At 49.6% G+C, this 27,036-nt stretch overlaps 1 protein-coding gene across 1 annotated transcript; it reads left to right on the forward strand.

Moving 5' to 3' along the window:
• Positions 1-1,247: 1,247 nt before the first annotated feature.
• NOVA2 (NOVA alternative splicing regulator 2) lies at positions 1,248-27,036 on the forward strand. The gene is made up of 4 exons (XM_063112286.1): positions 1,248-1,338; positions 10,313-10,456; positions 15,868-16,034; positions 25,720-27,036. Exons 1-4 carry the CDS (start codon positions 1,254-1,256, stop codon positions 26,800-26,802), a joined length of 1,479 nt encoding a protein of 492 aa, XP_062968356.1. The 5' UTR covers positions 1,248-1,253; the 3' UTR covers positions 26,803-27,036.

Genomic DNA, 27,036 nt, shown 5'->3' on the forward strand with positions numbered 1-27,036 from the left:
GTGGGTGGACAATAAGTACAGCTGATTGAACTGAGAGACAGTTGTTAGTCAAGCTCAATGCTACATGCTTTAACTCAGGTGTTCATTTTATTCAATCCTGAGCCCTTGCAGCAACCCTGTTTAGATTCTTCAAGGGACGGATGTAAAATTTCAGAAGGAACTTTCCAGCTATCAGGGTTGGGAGGCACTGTAAAGACAGAATTCCTAACCTGACCTAGTGAAGTCAGGTCTTTGAGGCTCAGTTTCCTCATCTGTAAAATGGAAATGAATACCTCACAGATTTGTTTGCTCTGGGATTAAATGCGATAATATCTGTGAAGCGCTTTCTAGAACCGGACCTGGCACATAGTATAAGTGCTCAATAAACGTTCATTAAAGGTGAGGAGTGAGGAGGTGTGAAGGAAGCCCAGGGTCCTCATTGTAGCCTGGGGGTGTCCGGTCTCTCTCTCCCCGGCTGAGAGGGGCGTGGCCAACCGAGAGGGATGTGGTCCAGGCTTCAAGAGTGAACCAATGGGGGCGCCGAAGGGCGTGGCCCTGGTCGGTATGGGCGTGCCCTCGCGCGAGTGGGAGGGGCCAGGCCGCTGTGGGAGCCTCGGGAAGAAGATGCTCGGGCCAGCAGCCGCCGCCAGCCCTGTCGCCGCTGCCTCCCGCGCCCGCTGCCCCCGGGGCCCCCACTAACGGCCGCCTCCGATTCCCACCTCCGGCCCCGCTCCTCCGGCCCCCCGCCCCAAGCAGGGTCTGGGGGGCTCGGCCCTCTGCCTAGAGAAGCAAAGAAGGGGAATCCCGTCCCCCAAGTGGCGCGGCCAGTCCCCGGCCTCCGTGATCTTGAGAGAGACCCCACCCCTCAGTTCTCTCCGGGCCCTATCGGAGACCCCTTTTGCCCTCCCATCCTGCTCACATCCGCTCTCCAGGCTCCGTCAGCCCCCCAGAACCAGCTCCGTCCCTCCTTCCCTCCTTCTCTCTCCGGGGCTCCCCCTCCCCCACCCCTCACCGCCCCCTCCCCCTCCCACATCCCCTGCTCTCCCCCTCCCCCTCCCCCGTCCCCCGCCCCCCCCACCATGAGGATGATGGCCGCCGGCGCGGTGCACGGCCTCTTCACGGCCTCCGCGGCCCCGCAGCCGCCGCCGCCCCCGCCGCCGCCGCCGCCGCAACCCCAGCCTCCCCAGCAGCCGTCGCCGCCGCCACAGCAGCCGCCGCCGCCGCCGCCGCCGCAGCCGCCGCAGCAGCAGCAGCCGCCGCCCCAGGCCCCCCCCATGGAGCCCGAGGCCCCGGATTCCCGCAAGAGGCCCCTCGAAACGCCCCCCGAGGTGGTCTGCACCAAGCGCAGCAACACGGGAGGTGAGAAAGGGCTGCGGCTCGGTGTCGGGGAGCGGGCAGGGGGCCTCGCCTTTCTCCATCCTTCCCCCCCTCCGTGGCAGGTGCAAGGACTCTGGAGAGGGGAGGGGCGGCCGTCCCCAAGGCGGGGGACGGAGAGGGGAGTTGAGGAGGGGGCTGGACCCTCTCCTCCTCTCGCCGAGGCCCGGGGCTGAGAGCTTTGTCTGCTATGGGGGGGGGGGTAAGTGTCCTTGCGGGGGGTGGGGGCGCAGAGGATGGGGGGCGTGGGTACCTCTGGGCGGGTGTCTATGTGTCCTTGAGGGGTGTCTGATGTGACCCTTTTGGGGCAGGGGTGTTCCCCAGGCTTGTGAGTTCCTGGCGGGGGGAGGGGAAGGCGTAGAGGAGGCCTGTGGACCCAAAGCTTCTCAGCCTCTCTCCCTGGGGATGTCCTGAGCAAGGGTTGTCCCGGAGGGAGGCATGTGTGGGCCATGGGCGGGATCGTGCGTGGAGACAGGCTGGTGGGTGTGTTGAGTGAAATGGACGAAAGGGTGGGTGTGTAAAGCTAGGTGGGAGAATGCGAGTCTAGGACAGGTGTGTGTGTGTGTGTGTGTGTGTGTGTGTGTGTGTGTGTGTGCCCTGTAAAGCCTGGATGTGTGACATTAGGGATCATGGATATGACAGGATAGAGATAGGGGGGGGTGTGTATAAGAGTCAGGGCTAGAGGAGAGGGGCTGGGCTCCATGTTTGAGACCCTTGAGAGGGTATTGTGACAAGGGAAGGTGTATGCTTGTCACCCCAGAGGGGGCTGTAGCAAAGTGTGACACATGACTGAGAGGATGTATGTGACACGCAAAGGGGTGTGTGGGGAAGGCCAAATGGGCTGGCCCTGGGTGTGAGCCATGAGAGGCTGTGTGGATCTGGGGAAAGTGGCTCAGTGTGTGTGGCACAGGCGTGGCTGGGGCGGAGTGGGACCAGGAGAAGCTGGTAAGGGGATGTGACAAGAAAGGGTGTGGGTGTGACTCCAGAGAGGCTGTGGCTGGGTGTGACACACGGAGGTGTGCAACAGTGACATCAGAAGGGGTGTGTGCAAACAGGGAAAGGTGGGTGTATGAGGAGAGAGAGGCTGGGGCTTGTGGGTGAAACCACGAGGGTGTGTAACAAGGAAAGGGAAGGATGGGTCCCCGTGTGATAGGGAATGTGTGCGTATGACGACCCGGGATGTATGTGTGACACCTAAGTATGTGTATATGTGTAACAAGGGAAGGTGTGTGTGTGAAATGGCTGAGTGTGTGACGCCAGAGATGGGATAATTCTGTGTGTATGACAAGGGAGGGCGTGTGTGTGTGTGTGTGTGTGTGTGTGTGTGTGTGTGTGTGTGATGGCTGCATGTTTGACAGCACAGGAGTGTGTGTGAGAGACAAGAGGGGCCCTCACTGTCTGTGTGATCTGAGGAGGTGTGCCTACTAGAGAAGAAGAGCCAAGCTGCTAGCTCTAGGTGTATGCCGTACCATTGGGGAACTCAGGAAAGAAGTCAGGTTTGTTGGGGTCCTCAGAGCCTAGCCCCCTCCAGCTCCCTAGAAGGAGGGAGAGCCTAGCGCAGAGAAGCCCCTCCCTGTGGTCACCTTAGCCAAAATCTCCACTTCCTCTGGCCTTTTCCTCCGGATGGGAGAGGATGGCCTCGGGGAGAGTGCACCCTTCCCTCTGCACCAGGCACTGAAGTGGATCAAGCGAAGTCCTCCTACCTTCTCCCCTCAGATGAATACAAGCAGAGTCTCTTCCTCTTATCCCAGGCCCCCCCATCTCCATCCAGGTGGGACAGGAACCAGGGACCCCCTGGATGCCTGCGAGGGTGTCTAGCAGAAATTGGAGGAAAAGGAAGTTGGGGGAGAGGTGGGAGGGAGTTTCCTGTTCTTCTTCCTGCTCCACCACCCCCAGCACACACATGAATATGTCCCCGCCGACTTCCTTCCCTGCTTCCTGCCCCACGGCCATTCTCAGTCCTGGAGAGAGTCGGGGACCCAGGAGGTCCCTGAGCCTAGGCTGGCTGTTCAGTCCTCCCCACCCTTCTCTTAAAGGGGCTGAGATGCTCAAAATCTGATCTCTCAGCAGCACAATGTTATAATAATGCTGCTGCTGCTGCTGCTGCCAGTGACTGTCATCTCTACCTAACTGGCATCTACTAGGTCTCAGGCTCTGAGATATGGGTTCATTCCTCAAAACAACCCTCAGGGGAGATGATCTGAGCTGCTTTTTACAGATGAGGAAAACTAAGTTTCAGTGAAATGAAACTACTTGCCCAACATCACTTAGCTCCTAAAGGGTTCAGCTAAGATTTATCCAACCCTCGGTTGCCTGGTTCCAGAGTTCATACACTTAACCACTGTGCTATCCTGCCTCCCTCAGTAGTGGAGAAACTAGGACAAGCCTTTAGGGACCATCTCCTCTAGACTTTCTCCCACCTTCTCTCCCATTTATCCATGAGGAAACTGAGGCTGGAAGAGATGAAAAGAGACAGTCCTCCATTGACAGAAACACTCAAGGGCAGAGCTGGGCAAGGAAGGGTTCAGGACTCTGATCTCAAAATTGAGGGCTCCTTTCAATAATATACCTTCTTGGCTGTGGGATGCTGAGTCAACTCCTCCCCTTTTCTAAGCCTCAGTGTTCCCCTCTGCCAAATGGGGAAATAACAATAACCACAATGATAATAGTAATAATAGGTACCAATATTATTGCTTAATGCCTTACATGCAATTTCATATAAATCTCCCAACACTCTGTGGTATAATAATAATAATACTAAATTATAATAATGGCTAACATTTATGGTGCTACAATGTGCCAGGAAGCATTATGGAAAGTCCTTGACATCTATCAATCATTTAATCCTTCAACAATTATGTTATGTTACCCGTCTTACAAATGAAAAATGAAGGCACAGAGAGGTTAAGTAAGTTGCCCAACATCAGTCAGCTAATAAGAGGTGGAGTCATGATTTGAACTCAGGAGACTGGCTCCATTGTGTGGGTAGACACTATAGTGAACCCATTTTCAGGTGAGGAAACTGAGATTTAAAGGGGTGAGGGACTTTTCCTGAGTGCCACAGCAAGTAGTGGCAGACTGGACAGATCAGGCTCTTGCCCTCATTGCCAGCCTGCCCTCCTGCAGGGCAGATGGGAGAAATGGAGGAGATGGTGGCTGTTCAAACTGGCTTCTGGGCACTATGACTGCTTGGCAGACACCACTGGGAGGAAGACAAGGGACTCAGGGCAGGAGGACTTGGGTGAAGAGTTTGGATGGAAACCCCAATCAGGGACTCATCAGAGAAATAAATGACCCCAGTCTTGTGGGACAATAACAAGGTGTGTTCCCCTTGAGTACAGATCGTAACTCTTAAGCTGTAGCAGCTGCAACTATAGTGGCCCCCATATTCCTGACTGTATTCCCACCTTTGTCACCCTCAGAAGTTTAGAAAAAGCAAAAACAAAACAAAACAAAAAAAATGCCGTATGCATACATGTACACACTTATCTTAACCCAAACATATTTTCGTCAGGTCTTGCTCCTAACATCCCTTGCTCTTTGATACAAGGCAGTGTCACCAGGGTTAAGAGCCCGAGAATGAGACCTGTCAGTGTTCAGGTCTCGTTACTGTCAGGTGCTTGGTGTGGGATCCTCAGGCAAGTTATTTTACTGCTCTGAGCCTCAGTCTCCTTATCTATAAAATGGGGACAATAAGGTCTACCTCTTTGGGTTGCTGTGTGCATTAAATGAAATCGCATATGTAAAGCACATAGCATAATGCATGGCAGATGGTAAGTGCTCAATAAACAATAGCTGTCATTATTATTATCAGCGCCACTGAGAATGTCATATTTTTTTTTTTTTTTTTTGCCATCCAATGGTGATTCACCCCAAGGAAATCGTACTCCATCCACCTTTCTCTCACTCAGAGACAGTCATGTCAAACACAGCATTATACCTGCAGACATCTTATCCCTACAGAAGCACACTCCGGTTGTATTGCATTTTTCACACAAACAGGCAACACCATCATTCACAGAAGGACACCGTACGCCTGACACCCCACCCCACCTCAGCAGTCCCATTCCCACATCACACCCTGTCTTGTCTTTCACCAACAGCATCCCCACACGCTTCCAATGACAGTACCAATATCACAGCCCAGCCTCCTCAAACCTGCATACAACATAACTACTCTCCCATCCCCAACCCTCAAACAAGAACAGGTATCTGAGGACAACACTCCAACTTTGGTTCCCTTCAGACAAACTGCCACCAAAACTAGCACCTCTACATCCTACATCCCTTCAGCTCTACTTTTGTCATCAATGACCCCCAAAGATCAAAGCCACCTTACAGGGTCAACTCTCTGACAATAAGATGTGCCACTCTTACTACAACACCCCAAATCTCTTGGCTAGGCAAACATTATTTATGGAGTGAGGGAAGTATTGGTTGATTTTTTTAAAGCCTCCAGAAGCATCCCTGAGGGAGGTGGGCAAAAAAGGGAAGGGGAGGCCAGAGACTCGGTGACTAGAAGGGGAAATACAGCCCTCCCCAGGGTGGAAATGCTTGAAATTGCAGCAAGAGAGAAACAGGTTAGTCAGGAGAGCGGAAGTTGTCTTCTTCACTTCTTTATGTCCTGTAATCGGGTAGAGGGAGCTTCCTGCACCCCAAAGGGAGAGCTAACAGGGAGGTGGGAGTGGGTGGGTGCGGAGTTCTGGCATCTAGATTCTGCTTCGGTAGAAGGAAGAACTTTCTCACAGGCAGAGCCTTGGTTGTTCAAACAGGGTGGGAATGCGTGAAGTCTGAGGGCTCCGATTTCAGCTGAGGGCGGGTATCGCCCTTGCTGCAAGGAAGGCTGGGAAATAGAGACCTGGCTTCTTCCTGGGGAAGATGGGCACATGGTGGGAAATGCCCCCAATCAGGAAGGATGTACAGAAGATTCTGGAAGGAACCAGAGCAGACTGATTGATGTCTACAATGAGGACTCCTCAAACTTAATGTTCTGTGTTTCTACAGACAGGAGATCTCAGCCTGAGGAGGGGGTCCCCAGAAGCCAGATTTTCAATAGTCTGGTACAGAGACCACCAAGCACTCACGAGGTGGTTAAGGTGGTCGATAAACAAACTTTTTTTTTTCTTTTTAACCATCGTATGTTTATATTCATGTACTTGGGGGGGGGGGGCGGGTGGATGGGAGGGAACATAACCAGACTCTCAAACTCCAATTATGAGCAATGATTTTTAAATTTCCTCTTTGAATATATGCACTTAAATTTTAAAAGCAATTTAGAGGAAAAGCATCCTTATCAGTCTGGTTCCCTGTTGTATCCTCAGCACCTAACACGAGGACTGGCATATAGTGGGCGATCAGGAAGGATTTGTTGAAGGACGGGAGGGAAGAGTGAGAGAAAAGGAAGGAAATAGTAATACGGAGGGACATGAGATGCGAAAAATTCAAGAAGGTGGTGTGAGAAAGAAAGGAGCTAGAGATGCCGAGGCAGGAGAATGGGGACAGGTTCTCATCTGTATCAGTGAGAGGGAATTCCTCCTCCAAGAAGCAGGGAAAGCTTGGGGCAGCCCCCTGGGGGGACATAATATGAAGGAAGTGGGGCACCCCATCCTTTCCCCTTAGCGCTCATTCTGGAGTACTTACCATGGGCCAGACACTGTGACAAGACCTTGACTTGTGTTCAGCATGTAGGTAACACTAATAATGACATCTTACATTTCTCAAGTGCTCTGAGTGCCTGAGACCATCCTAAGGACTTTCCATTTTGCCATTTAATGTCTCACAATAACCCTGTGAGGTAGTGCTATCGTGATCCCTATGTTATAGATGAGGAAACTGAGGCCCAAAGAGGTGAGGGGACTTGCCCAAGGCCACACAGCCTGTCATTGACAAAATTCACACTTAGTCTAGGGTTGTTTCTGCAGTTTCATTTGGAAGTTCTCAGACAAAGCTTGAAGAAATGCAACAGACAGGGAGAAGCAAACGGGGAGGGAACCATCCCCAGTTCCCTTCATAGAAGATGAACACCTCCCACCCTCAAGAGGGAAGCCGGGGAAGAAGCCCTGGCTGGAGAGAAGACGGGGAGGGAATGTGAAGGAGAAGGAGGATGGAGTCCTAAGGATTAGTGAGAATTCCCTCCCCATCTTTCTGAGCCTTCCAGAGATTTAAAAAAAAAAAAAAAAACCATTTGTGTGACAAGTTTAGGGGTGGAGGGGGGTAGAGAACACCTCCGTGATCCCAGGGAAGAAAGTGACCTTAGGAGGGGCCAGGATGAGTGATGGGAAGGCACCCTGAGGGGTTAATTGTCTAATAGGCTTGATGGTCTGATGAGGCAAGTTTAAGAGGATTGCCTTAGGCTCAAGGAAACTCCTTAATTCTGGACCCCCACCCCCATAACTGCAAGTGCCACATCCAGCCCCTCTTCCCTACAACCCCCTCTGAAACACATCAGGGAATCCAGAACCTTTAATCTTAAGAGACCAGGCAGAGATGGGCAGGACTCCCAGCCCCAACCTGCCTCCACTTTTACTAGAGCAGTTTCTCTTTTATCTGCTCTGGATGCTGGGATTTCATGTGAGACATTGAAAATAGACTCCCTTCGCTTAAAAGAAAAAGTTGAAAAAACACTGGGGGATGGTTTAAGTCTTTAAGATTTGGAAGTGGAATGGCCTGACTCCTCCCTTTCTTTTCCCAGTGTTTATTGCATACCTACTAAGTGCTTGTACACTGTTGAAGTCCCTGGGACACAGGGGTAAGCTCTATTAACATGGCCCATGAGGGACCTCTGTGATAAATCGCTCTTACGGCATGACACAAGGGGATCCATCCCATCCTCAGGATTTAAGAAACACTTCCAAGAAGAAGCAATATTTGAGTGGAGACCTAGAAGACAAGAGGAATTCACTAGGGGAAAGAAGTGCCTGACAGGCAGAGAGAATGTGCAAAGGCCCTGAGGTGGGAAAGAGCAGCGAACCTTTGAGGCACAGAAAGGACAATGAGTCTGATGTCCATAGAGAAAGATGAGGAAGTGAAGCTGGAAAGGTTGGCAGGGCCCAACCACATAGGGTCTTATACTTAGAAGGCTCCAGAGTTTCTACCCTGGGAGCACTTAGGGGAAATAGTTTGGTTAGAAGGAAGGAGAGGTTAGGGACTTGCTTTCAGGCTGCATTAACAAAATGCTTTATGCATGGCCATGAAAATTGGTCTTTAACAAAGAATGGCCAGAGCCCCACAGACCACCACTGGCACCACCTCTAGGTCTTTGGGGCTGTCCTTGAACGTGTTGGTCTTTAGCCACCAGCAGTGGAGCATGTAAAGCAAGGGTGGGCCAAGACTGAATCAGAATTGGATTTGAATCTCTACCCAGCGGGCCGGCCCGTGGCTCACTCGGGAGAGTGCGGTGCTGATAACACCAAGGCCCCGGGTTCGGATCCCATATAGGGATGGCCGGTTCGCTCACTGGCTGAGCGTGGTGCTGACAACACCAAGTCAAGGGTTAAGATCCCCTTACCGGTCATCTTTTTAATAAAAAAAAAAAAAAGAATCTCTACCCAGCAACTATCTTGGTGCCCTTGGGCTGGTGACCTTGGACTGGTGCCTTTAATTCTCTGTGCCCCTCTGTGCCTCAGTTTCCTCTTGTGTAAAAATGGAGCTCATTCTACCCTCCTCACCAGGAGGTTGTGAGGAATGGACAAGATCAAGCTTGCGAAGCACTCAACACAGCACCTGGTCAAAAGTGAGTGTTCAGAACATCTTCAGTGTCCAGCCCTCTTCTGCCCCCCTCTCACTGCTTCCACCAGTCAGGCCGCTGTCACCACCTGCTGGGATCATTGCAGTCACCTCCTCACTGGGCCCCCACCTCTTCCACCATTGCTTTTCACAGCCTGCTCCCCTCACAGGCATCAAAGGAATGTTCTTAAAACCCAAGTCCAATCACATCCCTTTGGTGGCTCCCGTCTCACTTGGAGCAAAAGCCAAAGACCTCACAGTGGCCCACACTCCTTAACACCCCACCACCAGCACCCCTTTCTGCCCCATCATCTCCTTCCACTCTTCCCCTGTCTCACTCAGTCCCTGATGCAGTGGCCTCCTCACTCTTCCTCCAGCAGCCTAGGCACAATCCCACCCCAGGGCCTTTGCACCTGCTCCACATAGCCACGTGATTTCATTCCTTCCTCCATAGCCTGGTCATCGTAATGGCTCAGAACATGGACTGTGGAGCCAGGCTGGGTTCAAATCTCAGTTCTGCCACCTGCTCGCTATGTGAACTTGGGCAATCTTTTCCCCTTTGTTTCCTCATCTGTAGAATGGATTGTTTTTAAGTGCCTCCCTCAGGACCAGTGTGAAAATTGAAAGGACTGGTATTTGTCATGCACTTGGAACACAGTCTAGTGTATATGAGGTGCTGTAGACGTGTGTGATGAATGAAGAATGTCACATTCTTGGGAAGGGCTTTCCTGGCCTCCTTATCTGACATTGCAGCCGTCTACCCTACTCTATCCCCCTTTCCTGCCTCTTTTTGTTTTCTTACTACAGTACTTACCACCATCTGAAATAAAATATATTGTCTGTCTCCTCCGTCTAGAAGAATGTAGCTGTGTGAGCTCTTGGCTGAATCACTAAAACTCTTCGGGCCTTATTTGCCTCATTCACCCACGAGATCAGGGAGCTTTGTCTGTTTTCTTCGTGGTCGTTTCCTTAGACCTCAGGCACATTGCAGGTGCTCACTATTTGTTGAAGGAAGGAAGGAAGGAAGGAAGGAAGGAAGGAGAGAGCAAGTGAATGAAGATTATTATTTGTATTAGTTTCCTTACTGCTATTTTCATTGTCATTGCTCCTGTGTGTTACTGCAGTCCCTGTTGTCTTCTCTGCCCACCCCGTCCTGGGCACCTCCCTGGAGGTGCCTTCCAAAGGTGAAGACCCCTCCCCTACTGATTCTCCTCCACCCTGTGTGCCCCTGCAGAGGAAGGCGAATACTTCCTGAAGGTGCTGATCCCCAGCTACGCAGCAGGCTCCATCATTGGCAAGGGCGGGCAGACCATCGTGCAACTGCAGAAGGAGACGGGAGCCACCATCAAGCTCTCCAAGTCCAAAGACTTCTACCCCGGTGAGCCCTGGCCCAAGTCTCAGACCTAGGTCCCTCCTTCTCCCTCCCACCTGGGCCCTGAATGAGGGGGAAAGGCCACCCTAAGGGCAGTGACAGCGGTGGAAGGCCTTCCTTCCCCCTAAGGGACAGAGCTGCCCCCAGCCTTGAAGGGTCTGGCCAAGCAGATGAGGGTGGGGGCAGGGCAAGACAATGGGTCTGCTGCATATTCATGAGCTCATTTGCATGATGTGCTGGCAGATGTGTCCCTTCCCACACACCTGCCCCCTCAGGTCAGTTGGAGGTGCTAGGGTGGGGAGGGAGGCAGGTGTCAGGGATTGGGGGCCAGCCATCCATGTAACACATGCCCCCCCACTCTTTCCCTTTGGATTTCAGTCAGCCCGTCTTGCCCAATCTCAATATCTCTGGTTTTCTGTGTCATTCTTTATGTGCCTCTTTCTCATTCTGTTTCTGACTTTCCCATCTCTTGTTCCTTTAGTCTTCATTCCCATCTGCCTCTGTCTTCTCCTGCCCCTCTTTCTGCTTTTTCCTCTCTCCCTGTCTCTCTGGTTTTATTTACCTGTCTCTTGTCCTCTTAGTCTCCCATCCCATCTCTCTGTCTCTCTGGGTTTTTTTTGTTTTGTTTTTTTAAAAGATGACCGGTAAGGGGATCTTAACCCTTGACTTGGTGTTGTCAGCACCACGCTCAGCCAGTAAGCTAACCGGCCATCCCTATGTGGGATCCGAACCTGTGGCCTTGGTGTTATCAGCACCACACTCTCCCGAGTGAGCCATGGGCCAGCCCTCTGACTCTCTATTTGTCTTCCTTCTCCCTTCCCTCCTCTTTCCTTCCCATTCTGTCTTCCCATCTCTCTCCCCGTCTTTTCTTCTTCCATCACTCATAGCCTCAGATTTTTCTTTCTCCCCCTCCCTGAGCTTTCTGTTCAATCATCCACTCAATCAATATTTAGCAGCACCCCTCAATGGGGTCATTCTCTGCTGGCATTGCCCCTCATTTCTCTCTGCTTCTGCTTGCTTATCTCTCCCTTTATGTCTCTCTCTGTCTCCTAAGCCAAAGATCCCTCATGGTTTTTCTCCTCCCTCCAATCCCTGCCCTTTTTCTGCATCTCCTACGGCTCCATCTCTCTCCCCTCAACCATACAGCTTTCAAGTCCCTTCCACTCTCTCTAATCCCCCTCAATAACTCTCACCCCTTATAGTTGCCTCTCAAGACTTGAACTTCGACATCTAGGAATCCAGGGAAGGCCCCTTGAATTGCATCTTTGGTCCAGCATTGATTCTAGTTCATCCTTAATCCCCTTGAATTTTTTAGGTCAAACACTAGAGCTAGAGCCCGGGGTCAGGACACATTCATTTTCTCTGTCTCTCTCTTTCTCTCTCTCTCTCTCTCTCTCTCCCTCCTCCCTCCACCCCCTACCTCCCATCTCACTAAGCAGCTTTGGCAAGGGGTTTAGAGAAAAATCTGGTGAATCAGGCACACCCCCTCCTTTTCTCTTCCACCCTGGCCCAGTTTCCCCTGACCCTCTCTAGCCTATAAGATATGGATAAGACCTCTGTTTGGGACATTCATCCAAGGACATTTGGTTCCCTGGATCATATTCTGTACTATGAGACAGGTCATCCCCTCCCAACTCAATGACACACCACACAAGCAAGGCAGCTGAAAAACTCAAAAGATAGGACAGTCATTAGTTCTCCTAGGCCAAGCACTATTCAGACAAGCAACATGAGCCAGTGTCTGTCCTCAGCCCCTGGACGTGTCGCCAGCCCCCATCCCCTCTCCTGACGTGGAACTTCCATGTCACACAGCAGGAGCTCCTGACTCAGAGATGCAGAACACAGCCCCCTACATCCTAGCCCTGTCCCTAGGACTTCCCAGAACCCACTGGAAATGGAGATGCTGCTACAGAAGATACAGAACACAGTTGCCTGTGCTCCTGGCTGACACCCTTTCACTCAATTCATTCAACACACATTCTCTGAGTTCCTCCCCTCTGCCAGCTCTGTGATGGACAGAGATGGGGACACAGCATTGACTGAAATGCCCCAGTCTTGCTCTCTTGGTTCTCACAGCCTAGTCCAGGAGACAGACCCCACACCAGTGACAACCCAGAGTGGTCAGGGCTGTCAGGGAAGACCTGAGGATAGTGGGAGCCCAGAAAGGACATGTGATCCAGCCTGAGGAGGTCAGAAAGGACTTAGAAGGCCAGACAGTAAGTAAGAATGAGCTAGGTAAACATCAGAGAAGGGTACTCCATGAAGATGAAATCACCTATTCAAAGCCTAGGGAGTAGTTTATTGTTCAGTGTGGCTGAAACATAGAGAACAGATAAGTAATGACAGTGGAGAAGCCAAAAGTGTCCTCTGGGCCTAACAGGTTCACACATAAACACACAGACAGACACACTGCACTTGTGTGTCTACTACATGAAACAAAAACCTGCCTGGCCCTTAACCCCAAGGGAGGGGCAGAACACACAAGGGCATTCCCTCCTTGGTAATGGATCCCAAAGTCCCAGATTCAATCCTTCCAGGTGATACATGGAGAAACTAAGGCACAGAAAGAGGCAGGTACGTGCCCAAGGCCACGCAGGCTCCTGAGCACTAGCTAAATCACCCTAGTGTTTCTAAAACTCCTTCTGATTTTGAGCATCTGCCTGAAGCTCTGGACTCTACCCCCAGAAGAAGAGACACAGACACAAGCAAGATTGTTTAATTTATATTGATTTATAACATTCTTGCACCAAAGTGCAAAATCTTAAGTGACTACTTAATAAATTTATACATATTCTTTTTTAATGTCAGAAATGCAAAAATGGAGGTTGGCTGATTAGCTCAGTTGGTTAGAGCATGGTGTTATAACACCAAGGTGCAGGGTTCAGATCCCCATACCAACCAGCCGCCAAAAAAAAAAAAAGCCACAAAAAAGAAACTGCAGTCACTTTATGACTCCCTCCGACACACACACACACAGAGCTAATTACTCCATGCACCCCAAATTTAGCACAGGGTGGTGCAGTGGTTAAGAGCACAGAATTTGAAGCCAGACACCTGGTTTCAAAACCCTGATCATTCACTACTGTCTGAGTAAACTTGGAATAATCCCAAACCCTCTCTTGCTCAGTGTCCTTAGCAGGAAATCAGGGATAATAATATTGTCTACCTCATATATTAAGTGAACAAATATATATGAAGTGCTTAGAATGGTGCATGGTGCTTAGTGTTATGTAAGTGCCAGCTGTTATTATTGGACACTTTTTCAGGGTTTAACTGAGCCCCTTCAAAGCCCCTGTGGACCGCAGGTTAAGAACTACAAGGGGATGGGAGATCACAGACTTCCTGAGTTGGAAGGAAGCCTCGCAGAGATGGAGAACCTGGCCACTGCAGCCAGCCTCTCCCTGGGGCTTCCCCCTCCCCCCACCCACTCCCCAGTTCCCACCCTGACCCACACCCTTTCCTATTTACACCCAGATGGAGGCAGCCTGCACGCTGACTCACCCTTGGCTCAGATCGAGCCATTGTTCTGGGGTGGAGGGGAGTAAGAGTGAGGAGAATGGCCCAAAGCAAGTGGGAGATATCTACTATACAAGTGACCCAGAGAGAGTGACACCCAGACACACAGCGAGGCTGGCATGCCAGTCTGAGAGATGGCAGGCGAGGGGTAGTAGCACCAGCTTGGTGCACTGAAATGCTCACTGGACACTGACACTCACCCCCAAGTGTCCCTGACACACAGGCACACGGAGCCTGGCACACTCTCAAGACCCAGGGAGCTAACTAGATCCTGCAGACAGAGCCCCACCCAGGGAGAGAGACACATTCACACTCACACATCCAACACACCCAGGCTCACCCTGGCACTCACATTCTACTGCATACCAGTCATGATCGAGTATTCTTTGTCTTGCTGTGATACATACTCTCAGACACACACACACACAGTCATCTAAACAGTCTTACATACTAACACCTGAGTCTGCCTGTCTGTCTCTTTCTCTCACTCCTCACATTTACACACATCAGTCATAGAGACTTGTCTGTCTCCTGTACATATATACACACACACATACCTATATACATACCACACACCAATAATCTAGGTAGTCTTATGAACACCCACAGATGTTCTGTTTCTTTCACTTACATACATGTACACACACAGACATAGACACACATACCACCATACAGTCTCACAGTGGCATGCATTCATCCTGCAGTTCAGTGTCGCTCCATGAGACCCTTTGTTTCTTTCTCTCAAACTCTCACACACACTGAGCTTAGTCTCACAATTAGTATACATAACCTTGATCGTTACAGCAACACCCAAAGTCTTTCCCACACGCAAGGGTGCACATGAACATCTTTAACGGAATCACCATATCACATAATCTGTTTACATCATGGTCTCTCCTGCTGTTTCTCTTATACACACAAACACAGATTAAGATAATCTAGCCAGTCCCACCCAGTAAACACACACACACACACACACACCACTCACCCAAACAGCCTCACAGATACACACACTGGTCACAGTGTCACTCAGAGTCTCTCTCCCACACACATATATCCCAACACACTCAGCTTCTCTCTTCCCCATGCCCCTCACCCCAAAACACACACAGAAGTGAGGAAGATGCCCAGGTCAGAACTGCAGCCAATATCTGGAGACTCTCCAGCAAAGGCATCCACTCCACCCTCCTTTCCCAGTCCTTCAGTCCCTTCTCCGAGAGTTCCCTTTGACCCACCCTGCTGTCCCCTATCCACACCCCTGCCTTCCCCCACCCCTCAGCCCTCCATCTGGTGGGTCCAGGCGGGCATTCATACCTCTCTTCTGCCTCCCCCATCCTCCAGCCCCTCCCCATCCTCTCCAAAAGCCCAGAGGCCTTCGCTGCAGGCTTTCAGGAGTTGCCATGGCAACAGGGCCTCATCCCTCATCCCCCTGGGGGTGGGCTGAGGACCCGGCCAGCCAGACCGATAAGGGGGTTCCAGTTACTGTGGCAACCATTGCAGGCCTGAGCTCTCCGCTTCTAGAAGGGGGTGGGGTGAATGAATGGTTGCCAAAGCAACCGGGGAGCCCGCAAGAACTGGGAAGAGGCAGCTGAGCCCTGTCTCCCCTGCCCAGGGCTGCTGTGAGCATCTCAAAGCACTTAAGCATCATTCTTCTATCCCCTGGCGTTGTTTTAGGGGAGGGAGATCAAGTGCAGATTATGAAACAGGGATTCCACTCATTCTCCCAGCTACCCATCCTGGCCTGGGAGCCCATGATAGCTTTCCCAGGCTCACCGCATGGCCTAGGGTCAGTCAGGTCCGCTCTCTGGATCTCAGTTTTCCCCTTTTATTAAACGGGGCCTGTCTCTCAGGAATGTCCCCTTTCCTGTCTGAGTGTGCCCTCTCTTTCCCTTGCTTAACAGGAACCACAGAGCGGGTATGCCTAGTACAGGGCACAGCAGAGGCCTTGAATGCTGTGCACAGCTTTATTGCTGAGAAGGTCCGAGAAATCCCACAAGCGATGACCAAGCCTGAGGTGGTCAACATCCTTCAACCCCAAACCACGATGAACCCCGACAGAGCCAAGCAGGTCAGCTGGGCAAAGACTGGGTTGCTGTAAAGCCGGGGAGGTTCATGAGATGACACTACCCCCACATCACTGCATTACTCTGGGGTTTCAATGGGACAATGCTGATAAAAAGTTTATCGATCAAAGTCATGATAGTGGTTAGTATCATTGTTAGGGAGTCAGCCCTAATACAGAAGTATAGACAGGACTTCAGACCACTTGGAGTGGGCTTGATTCAGAGCCACAGTGAAGGTCTGGGAGAATTTGGCCCGAACCCCCACTTGTCCTTCCTCCCTGGGATTCTCTGGATCCTCTTCTCCTTCCCACTGCATCCCATTGTCTCTCTGCCCAACCTGCCTCCCACTTCCTGTTCTCGCCGGAAGTGACCTCAGTGACAGCCCAGCCACGTCCAGAATAGTTTAGAAACGGCCTCTTATTCTCCCCCTTCCTATAATTACCGTATGGGGGGTAGTGAGAGTGTTTCGTTAGCATTAGCGAGAGAGGGGGCGGGTCCCGCTCCTACATGGCCCTCTCTAGGAAAGGCTGGAAGGAGGAGGGCAGCACCCCTCGGTTGCCTCAGCTACTGGGAAGCGGTGGCGTAGGGGCGTGGCAGGGAGCACACCAATCGCTTCTCGGCTCTCCCCGGTTGCCATGACGATGGTGCCCAAGGGGCAGGTGGGCTCCTAGCAAAGCCCCTGACAGCTCGGTCCTGACCGGGTTGGGGCCATGAGGGAAGGGAACACGGGGCTGGCTGTGCGCGCTCCCCGTTTTCTCTCCCCTCTGCACTCCTATATACACGCACGCTCCGTGCAAAAGGGGTGAGAAGCCCTGGACTGTTGGGCAAGCCACTTGCGAGGGTCCCTTAATGTCTGCCTTAGAGGCAAAGGCAGGAGAGAAGGCTCGGTGAAAGGAATCTGGAATTCTTAGGTTCTGTCGTTGCCTTGAGGTGGGGGAGACCACGGGCCTGAGTTCCCCTAAGCTCCTGGAGAAACGGCGGGCAGAGAGCCCTGGAGAAGCGCTGTCCGGTGAATCGCTCCCCAAAAAGGCTATGGGCTTGGGGCTTGGAGCGGGGCTGCTGTCCTTGGTGCTGAAGCAATTCAGCGCCTCGCGCCCCGGTAGGCCTCTCTCGAATCCTTCCCCACCAGTAGGGCACAGCTTACTCACAATTTAAAGGAAGGTGAAGGTATTGCCTCTTCCCTCTGCCTTGGTCGTGGCCACAAGAGGCTCTGGGTTCATCAGAAGTTTGTGGATGTTGCGGAGAAAATGGGGTCAGCACCATCTGTGCCTAAGCCTTCCATTGCCTCCCCCTAATCCACAGGAACTCTGAGACAGTGGAATCGAAAGGTTGTAGAACCAGGATTTATCCTCTTCTGCCTTATTATTCGAGGGCTTCAAAGAATGAGCGAGATAATGGCTGAGTCATCCGAAGTCAGATGTTGAATGGAATCCTAGTTCCTACCTGTGCGACCTTAAGCAAGTGACTGGATTTCTCCATGCCTTATTTTTCTCATCTGTAAAATGAGATTTATTATGGTGCCTATGTAAGGGCGGTGGTTAGCGTTCACTGATGTTTGCAAAAGCACTTAGCTTGTATGCCTAATGCATAGAAAGTTCTCAAAAATGTTAGCTGTTGCTATTGTTATTATGGGATTTTTTAGTCAGGAAACAGGTCTATTCCTTTTTTGTCTTGGACTTGCTGTTACTCAGAGCCCCCCCCTTCTGTAGGCCTCAGTTTCTCTTTCTGTACCGTGTGGAAGCTGGGCCAAACCAGAGATAATAAACTGAAATGACTCCAGAATTCAGAAAGGAGGCTGAAGGCTGTGGTCCTCTGGAGAGGGTATATCATCTTTAAAGGGGACAGCTGTTACTCAACTCCTCCAATTCTGCCATTTGGCAACATGGACATAGTATTTGCCACATCTTCCAAATTTTTCATAATCTTTGAAATCAACTGATTTTAAAAGGCTGGCTCAGTTTTGAAAACACTATGAAGGTCAAAGAAAATATGGCTGCAAGCTGGCTGTGGCCTGAGGACCACCAGTTTGCCACCTCTGAGCTAGACCAGTGATTCTAAGCCTTAGCTGATATCTGAGTTATCTAGGTAGCTTAAAAAGCAGGTTCCTAGGTTCCAGCCCAGAACCACTGAATCAGAATTTCTAAGGATAAGGCCTGGGAATCTGAGCATGGACTCTGGCCTGGGATCAGATCTTGACTCTACTACTCACTACCTGTGTGACTTTGTGCAAGTTAATTCTCTGTGCTTCCATTCTGCAGTCTGCAAAATGTGATAATAATAGCACCTACCTTATCGGGTTATTGTGAAGACTAAATAAGTTACTATAAGAAACTGTTTAGAAAAGTGCCTGGCAGAGCTGGCCCCGTGGCTCACTTGGGAGAGTGCGGCGCTTGTAGTGCTGAGGCCATGGGTTCGGATCCTATACAGGGATGGCCAGTGCACTCACTGGCTGAGCGTGGTGCAGATCACACTGTGCCGAGGGTTGCGATACCCTTATAGGTCAAAAAAAAAAAAAAGAAAGAAAAGTACCTGGCAAATGGTAAGCACTGTGTTAGCTGTTGCTGCTGCTGCTGCTACTGTTGTTACTGTTGCTGTTAATAGTAATAGTGGTATTTGAAAATTTCCACAGGCTTGCACTGGGTCAGATGGTCTCTGAGGTCATTCTGGCTCTAAAACTCCTGCAATTCTGTGGCTCTCTGATTCCAAGATTCTATGCATATATTATTCTGAGATTCTACTGTTATAACATCCTGGCACTCCAAGGTTCTATGGGTCTGCACCTGTAGATCACTCTTAAGACACTGTGGTTCTACAATTCTGGGACGATCATAAAGGCAGCTGCCATTTTCTTAGGGCTTACCATGTGTCAGGCACTGGGCAGTCACTTTAGTCATTAAATCTTCCCACTAATTACATGGGGTGGGTGTGGTTATGCTAATATTGGAGATGAAGAAACTGAGGCACAGAGAGGTGAAGGCATTTGCCTAAGGTCACACAGTTACTAAAGAGCAGACTAGGATTTGGATCTTGCTCTGTTGAAAAAGCGGCACCCCTGTTGCCAGCAGTGGTTCTGTCATCACAGCTAACATTGACTGCATGATTACCACAGAGCAGGCCACCAGTATCTCACTGAATACTTGCCAAAACTGTATGGACAAGGAATGTTATGCACATTTTACAGATGTGGAAAAAGTAGCTTTGAGAAGTGAAGGGACTTCCCTAGCCCACCAGCTAGGAAGTGGCAGAGGTGGGAATTTTTTTTAAATCTAACTTTATTCTTTCCACATGATTAGCCAGTTGTCCTCAAACCTTTTTTTGTCTAATCCATTCTTTCTTCACTGTTCTGAAATGTTGTATCACATACTAAATATCTTTATTCCTAGGTCTGGTTGTGTACATGCTGTTCTACCCCTTGATTCAGGGCTGTTTGTTACTCCTGGTGATTCTTTTTTAAGTAACAGCTGTATCGAGATATAATTCACATACTGTAAACTTCACCATTTAGAAGTGTACAACTCAGTAGTTTTCACATATTCACAGAGTTGTCCATCAATCACCATTACCTAATTCCAGAACATTTTCATTATGCCAAAAAGAAACCCCATGTCCATCAGCAGTCACTCCCTTTCCCTCAGCCCCCATTCCCAGTCCTTTCCAACCACTAATCTAATTTTGGTCTCTGTGAATTTATCTATTCTAGATCTTTTATATAAATGAAATAATTATCATGAGGGTTCTTTTCGTGTCTGGCTTTTTGCACTTAACCTAAAGCTTTCAAGGTTTATCTATGTTGTAACATGTATCAAAACTTCATTCCTTTTTATGGCCAAATAATATTTTATTACATGGATATACCACATTTTGTTTGTTCATCAGTTCATGGACATTTGGGTGTTTCTACATTTTAGCTATTATGAATAATACTTCTTTGAGCAGTCATGTATAAGTTCTTATATGGATATATGTTTTCAGTTCTCTTGGGTATATACTGAGAGTGGAATTGCTGCGACACATGATAAATCTTTTGAAGAACTGCCAGACTGTTTTCCAAAGCAGCTGTACCACAGATGTGGGATTTATAGTCAGGTCTGTCCACGGGGATAACAATGACAATAAGCATTTCTTGAGTAGCTGCTATGGGCACATATTAATTGTACACTCACATGGTACCCTATGCTTGACACATATTAAGTACTCAGTACATGTTGCTCGCTTGAATAAATGGATGATGACATGCCCACAGAGGCCAAGCAGAAACATGGCTGAGGGGACATAGGTGTAACCTGGCAGTGGAAGAAGCTGAGTCACCTGAAGGGCAGTCATACTCAGTTCTGGTTACTTGTGGCCATGCTTAGATTTCAAGCTCATAATTGCATGCATAATCTCAATTAAGCCTCATAGTAATCCTAGGGGGAGGGTATGAATATCCCCATTTTACAGATGAAAAAAACTGAGTCTCGAAGATGTTAGGTCACTTGCCCAGCAGCAGTGGTGGAGCCAAGAATTGAACCTTAACAGGTGACTCCAGAGTCCAACACAGGGATTTGTATGCACAGACTGCATATGGGTAGCCTGGCTAGCACATTGGATTGTTTATACTACACAGTGGTGCTTAGACATTTTGAAGAGGTTGCCAACATTTAAAAACTAAGATGCTTCACATTTTACAAATCAGAATTTCCAATGAATCTAGAAAACTCAGATCAGGCTGAGTTTGGCTGAGTCTGACTACCCAAATGTACAGCACCCTACCACACACATGTAAGGATGCTTCAAAAAGGTCATGAAAAAACAGAATTAAAAGATAATATCGGGCCGGCCCGTGGCTCACTCGGGAGAGCATGGTGCTGACAACACCAAGTCAAGGGTTAAGATCCCCTTACCGGTCATCTTTTAAAAAAAAAAAAAAAAGATAATATGAATCTTTCCGTAAACTTTTTGAAGTACCCTTGTACACCCCACCATGTCAGATGCACCAGCTGCCTCAGCCCAGTCTCATTCCCGCTTGGTCCTGTGGGCATGTCATTGCGCATTCATCCTTCCATCCATCCATCCATTCATTCAGCCACCCTTTGCTGAGTATCTACTGTGTACCGTGCACTTCTCAAGGTACTAAGAACCTAGAGAAGTAGGTAACAGTAGTAAACAATACAGCCAAAAACCCCTACCCTCACGGGTTTTTCATTCTTTCACAGGAAAAACAGTAAGTAAATAAAATATATAGGATATGAGAGAGTGAAAAGTGCTTTGAAGAAAAATAAAAGCAGAGGAGGGAAAGGGAGTGTTGGGACATAGATTTTTTTTCCTTTTTATTTTGAAAATGTTTAAAGAATAGTCCCTATACACTGCACTAGGTTCACCAGTTAACATTAGATTCACCAGTGTTAATATCTGCTTTACTTCTTTACACACACATACACGTATTGGTGGTTATTGTTTTGTTTTGCTGATCCATATATCTCCCAAGAACAAGGACAGTCTCCTACATTGTTATATTACTAGTATCACACCTAAGAAAATTAGTATACTGTTATGTTAACAATCCCATACTATTATTTAATAAAAAGTTCATATTCAAAGTTCCCTAAAATAGGGCTGGCTGGTTAGCTCTGTTGGTTAGAGCGCAATCTTATAACACCAAGGTCATGGGTTCAGATCCCCATACCTCCTGACAGCCACAAAAAAAAAAAAAAAAAAATTCCCTGAAATAGTTTTTTTTTTTTTTTTTTTTTTTTTAAAGATGACCGGTAAGGGGATCTTAACCCTTGACTTGGTGTTAGCACCACGCTCACCCAATGAGCCAACCGGCCATCCCTATATGGGATCCGAACCCGGGGCCTTGGTGTTATCAGCACCGCACTCTCCTGAGTGAGCCACGGGCCAGCCCCTGAAATAGTTTTTATATCTACAGAGTATTTTTCTTTTCTTTTATTTCTGTTTGGGGGGGGTGGGGGGGTTTGGTTTATTTTGCAACTTACTGGTACTTAGAGTATTTTTCTGTCCAAGATTCAGTCCAACATTCATTCATTGCATTCGGTTGTTGTATCTCATTAGTCTCTTTTACCCTAGAATAGTCTAGGACATGTTTGAGGACAGAGCCAACAGAATCACTGATTAGATGTTGAGTGTGAGGGAAGAGAGGACTCGTAATTCTTGGGCCTGCATACTAGAAGGATGCATTTTCTATGGTGGAAACACATTTGACAAGGAAGATGAGGAGTTCAGTTTTAGTCTTTAAATTTGAGTTGTCCATTAGGTATCACAGGATGTTGATGTGAGGTTAGCAGTTGGATGTGAATCTAGAGGTATCCATACTGGGGACATAAAATAGACTGTGATAACTGGGTGGTCCCAAAAGGCCTCTGTAAGGAGGTGTATTTGTGCAAATTCCTGAATGAAGAGAGGGGTGAACCCCCTTTTCTGGGGAAGAGCATTCCAGGTGAGGGAACAGCAGGTGCAAAGACCCTGAGTCTGGATCAAGTTTGGCAAGTTGGAGTAGCAGCAGGGAGTCCAGTGTGTCTGCAGTGGGGTAAGCAAGAGGGAGGGAGGCAAGAGTTGAAGTCAGATAGACCCACAGAGAACATAGCATTGAGGGCAGCCACTCTCAGCCCTGTCACATCAACGCTCCCTTTCTCCTACAAATTTTTTTTTTTTTTTTTTTTTTTTTTTTTTTGTGGTGGCTGGCCTGTACTGGGATTGGAACCCTCAACCCTGGTGTTACAATACCATGCTCTAACCAACTGAGCTAATCAGCCAGCCTCTCCTACAAATATTTTGTCATGTCCACTTTACTCTCTGAAATACTAGGATACTTCAAAAAGTTCATGGAAAAAAGAGAATTAAAAGATCATACAAATCTTTCCATGATCTTTTTGAAGCACCACTGTACTATTCATATATTTATATAAACAATTTACACCCATAAGATTTTTTAACAGTTTTATTGAGATATAATTCACATATGTATAATTCACCCATTTAAAGTGTACATCTCAATGCCTTTTATTATATTCACAGAGTTGTGCATCCATTGCCACAATCAATTTTAGAAAATTTTCATTACCTCCAAAAGAAATCTTGATCCCTTTAGCTATCACCCCTCCATCCCCAACCCCAGTCCACCCACTCCCTGGCCTTAAGCCACCACTAATCTACTTTCTTTGTCTATAGATTTTCCTATTCTGGACATTTCCATAAATGGAATCATACAATATGTGGTCAACCATTACCACTATCTAATTCCAGAATATTTCTTTCATCCCCAAAAGAAACGCCATACCTGTTAGCAGTCACCTCCCAATCTCCCTCCTCCTATTCCCTGGCAGCTGCTGATTTACTTTTTGTCTCTGTGGATTTGCATATTCTGGACATTCATGTAAATGTAATCACATGTGGTCTTTTATGACTGTCTTCTTTCACTTAGCATCAGGTTTACTAGGTTCATCTGTGTTGTAGCATGTATCAGTACTGTTCATTTATATTTATTGCCAAGTAATATTCTATTCTATGGTACCAGCCAGCTGCCAAATATATATATATATGTATGTATGTATGTATGTATATGTATTCCATTGTATGGATATACCACATTTTATTTATCCCATGAGACTTTTTAAAATACAGGAGAAATAAAAAGAAGGTGATTTGTTATAAAATAAGATGAATTTTAATATGTAAATACTCAGCCGAGACAACAGTAGAAGAAGTAAGAAAACAGTCAGCGGCTCACAGCTAAACACAGCTAAGTGAAATGGCTAATGCAAAGTGATCCATAGTGCTGTATTGGAGACTTAGTGGCAAGTAGTAGGGACTTAGTGGGACAAGTGGCATTACCACTCATGTCAAGGTTTTCTAAAATGATGAACAACATCTGGTAAAATTCAGAACAAAACAAAGTACAATCTTCTCTTGATTTACTGGTAGTTGCATTCCTGGAAATTTCAGCAGCTCTTAAAACTATGCAAAAAAACCCAGCTTGATCCTTACATGTATTCTGGGATTCCATTCTGGGCTCAGAGATTTATAGACAGGCTTTTCACCAGCATGAATGTCTAGTGGGACATTCAAATGTAGGGCCTGGGACAGTTCTCCACTGTGAGGAACTGACTCCCAATTGCAGTGTACAGACACCTGTGACCCTGCCCACTGAATGTCCACATCTGCCCCCAGACTTTGTACCAACCAAAACTAACTTCCCAAATTTCCCATACGCCCCCAAGGTCTGGCTTGGGGATGGAGAGGAGAGGTGCAAGCTTCAGGGGGTGGAATCCACAGGTCTAAGGGGACACGGGAAGGATTTTTGAGAAGGAGGAATTTATGTGTGAAATGCTCTCAGAGATATGAAAGATCATTGGTTTTGAAATATCCCCACTGGCATTAAGATTGATCAGACTTGTGGCTGCTCAGACAAATAGGTAGTTGAGGGACAGGCTGCTCACAGTGGAGAACAAGGGACCACCATTTTTAAACAGCCAATTTTCTCATCCTGGAGAGGTCTCCTCTCCTAACTCCCTGCCTTCACAGATGTAAGGTTTTGTTATCTTCATTTTAGCAATAACACAACTGAATTAGTCTGCTAGGTCTGCCGTAATAAAGTACCATAGACTGGGTGGTTTAAACAACAAAACTTTGTTGTCTTATGATTCTGTAGGCCAGAAGTCCAAGATCAAGATGACAACAGGGTTGGTCTCTTCTGAGGCCTCTCTCTTTGGCTTGTAGACAGCCGTGTTCTCCCTGTGTCTTCACATGGTCTTTCCCCTAAGTATGTCCTAATCTCCTCTTCTTTAAAGGACCACAGTCATAGTGAATTAGGGCCCACCCTCATGACCTCATTTTACCATAAATACTTCATTAAAGACCCTATCTCTAAATACAGTCATACTCTGAAGTACTGGGGGTTAGGATTTCAACATATGAATTTGAGGGGGACACAATTCAGCCCATAACAATAACAAAGAGGTTAAGTGAGGAGACCATGTCATAAGGTGGGAAGCACCATGGATCAGGAATCCAGGAGGCTGGATTTCATCTCCTTCACTATCTGAGTGACCTGGGGCAAGTCCCTTCACCTCTTAGGCCTCAAGCAGCTCATCTATAAAGTGTCACTAATGAAGCCTTTTCTGGGGCTGGGAGTCAGAGTACTTAGCAATAGAAGGCGCGGACACCTGGGGGCTGGCCCGTGGCTCACTTGGGAGAGTGTGGTGCTGATAACACCAAGGCCACGGGTTCGGATCCCATATAAGGATGGCCGGTTCGCTCACTGGGTGAGCGTGGTGCTGACAACACCAAGTCAAGGGTTAAGACCCCCTTACTGGCCATCTTTAAAAAAAAAAAGAAAGAAAGAAAAAGAAGGCGCAGGCACCAGTGCAAGCTTGGAGCAGGATCCTGGCAGCCTCCACTGGATCAGCCATTAAGCCTTTAGGTGCTAGATGCAGGGGAGGTACTGGGGATCCCAGGGACATGGGACATGGTGGCTGAAGGGTTACTAGGGGACCTGGAATACCTGCTATTAATTTACCAAGGGTTGTGGAAATATTTCGATATTTTTAACAACGAGTAGGACCATACTGGTACACATCAAGGAGGCACGCTGGGCCTGATTGTGGACACTAAAGAGGAGGGGTGGGAAATGAATGGAGACTGCTCAGTCTCTGACCACCCTAAAGACCCTCCCTCTTGCTCCCCACACAGGCCAAGCTGATCGTCCCCAACAGCACTGCGGGCCTGATCATCGGCAAGGGGGGCGCAACGGTGAAAGCCGTGATGGAACAGTCAGGTGCGTGGGTGCAGCTGTCCCAGAAGCCGGAGGGCATCAACCTGCAGGAGCGCGTGGTGACCGTGAGCGGCGAACCTGAGCAGGTGCACAAGGCCGTGAGTGCCATCGTGCAGAAGGTACAGGAAGACCCCCAGAGCAGCAGCTGCCTCAACATCAGCTACGCCAACGTGGCTGGCCCCGTGGCCAACTCCAACCCCACCGGCTCGCCCTACGCCAGCCCAGCTGACGTGCTGCCCGCTGCTGCCGCCGCCTCGGCCGCCGCCGCCTCCGGCCTGCTGGGCCCCGCCGGGCTGGCGGGCGTGGGGGCCTTTCCCGCGGCCCTGCCGGCCTTCTCGGGCACCGACCTGCTGGCCATCAGCACGGCGCTTAACACGCTGGCCAGCTACGGCTACAACACCAACTCCCTGGGCCTGGGCCTCAACTCGGCCGCAGCCTCTGGCGTTCTGGCCGCCGTGGCCGCCGGTGCCAACCCTGCTGCCGCCGCCGCGGCCAACCTGCTGGCCTCCTACGCGGGCGAGGCAGGGGCCGGGCCAGCCGGAGGGGCCGCCCCGCCGCCGCCCCCGCCACCCGGAGCCCTGGGATCCTTTGCATTGGCCGCGGCCGCCAACGGCTACCTCGGGGCCGGGGCGGGCGGCGGGGCGGGGGGAGGGGGTGGCCCGCTGGTGGCCGCTGCAGCCGCGGCAGGGGCGGCCGGGGGCTTCCTGACGGCAGAGAAGTTGGCAGCGGAGAGTGCCAAGGAGCTGGTGGAGATTGCGGTGCCTGAGAACCTGGTGGGAGCCATCCTGGGCAAGGGGGGCAAGACGTTGGTGGAGTACCAGGAGCTGACAGGCGCCCGCATCCAGATCTCCAAGAAGGGCGAGTTCCTGCCAGGCACGCGGAACCGGCGGGTCACCATCACGGGCAGCCCCGCGGCCACGCAAGCCGCTCAATACCTCATCAGCCAGCGGGTCACCTACGAGCAGGGGGTGAGGGCCTCAAACCCCCAGAAAGTGGGATGAGGCCCGTGGTGTGTGCGCCCCCTCTTCTCCCTTCTCCCACCTCCCCCTCCTCCCTCTCCTCCTCCCCAGCTCCTGACCTCAGCTTGGTGTGGTCCTGCTCCTCTGGGGATGGGGCTGGGGTAGGCCTGACTGCACCCTCCCCTTGTGGTAGTCATAGGCAGGATTGAGCGATGGTTGGGGACCGGGCTCAGAAGCCCCCTCCCCAGCCCTGAGCCGACCCCTCCCTCCTCCCTG

The sequence above is a fragment of the Cynocephalus volans genome, chromosome 10 (genome assembly GCF_027409185.1).
Source record: "Cynocephalus volans isolate mCynVol1 chromosome 10, mCynVol1.pri, whole genome shotgun sequence".
Lineage (NCBI taxonomy): Eukaryota > Metazoa > Chordata > Mammalia > Dermoptera > Cynocephalidae > Cynocephalus > Cynocephalus volans.

Bases quoted from the DNA above. Each gene is read 5' to 3' on its own strand.
- NOVA2 (XM_063112286.1), top strand. From the start codon at position 1,254: ATGGAGCCCGAGGCCCCGGATTCCCGCAAGAGGCCCCTCGAAACGCCC. The intron at 1,339-10,312 runs GTGAGAAAGGGC...GTGCCCCTGCAG, and splicing joins CAAGCGCAGCAACACGGGAG to AGGAAGGCGAATACTTCCTG. The intron at 16,035-25,719 runs GTCAGCTGGGCA...CTCCCCACACAG, and splicing joins ACCCCGACAGAGCCAAGCAG to GCCAAGCTGATCGTCCCCAA.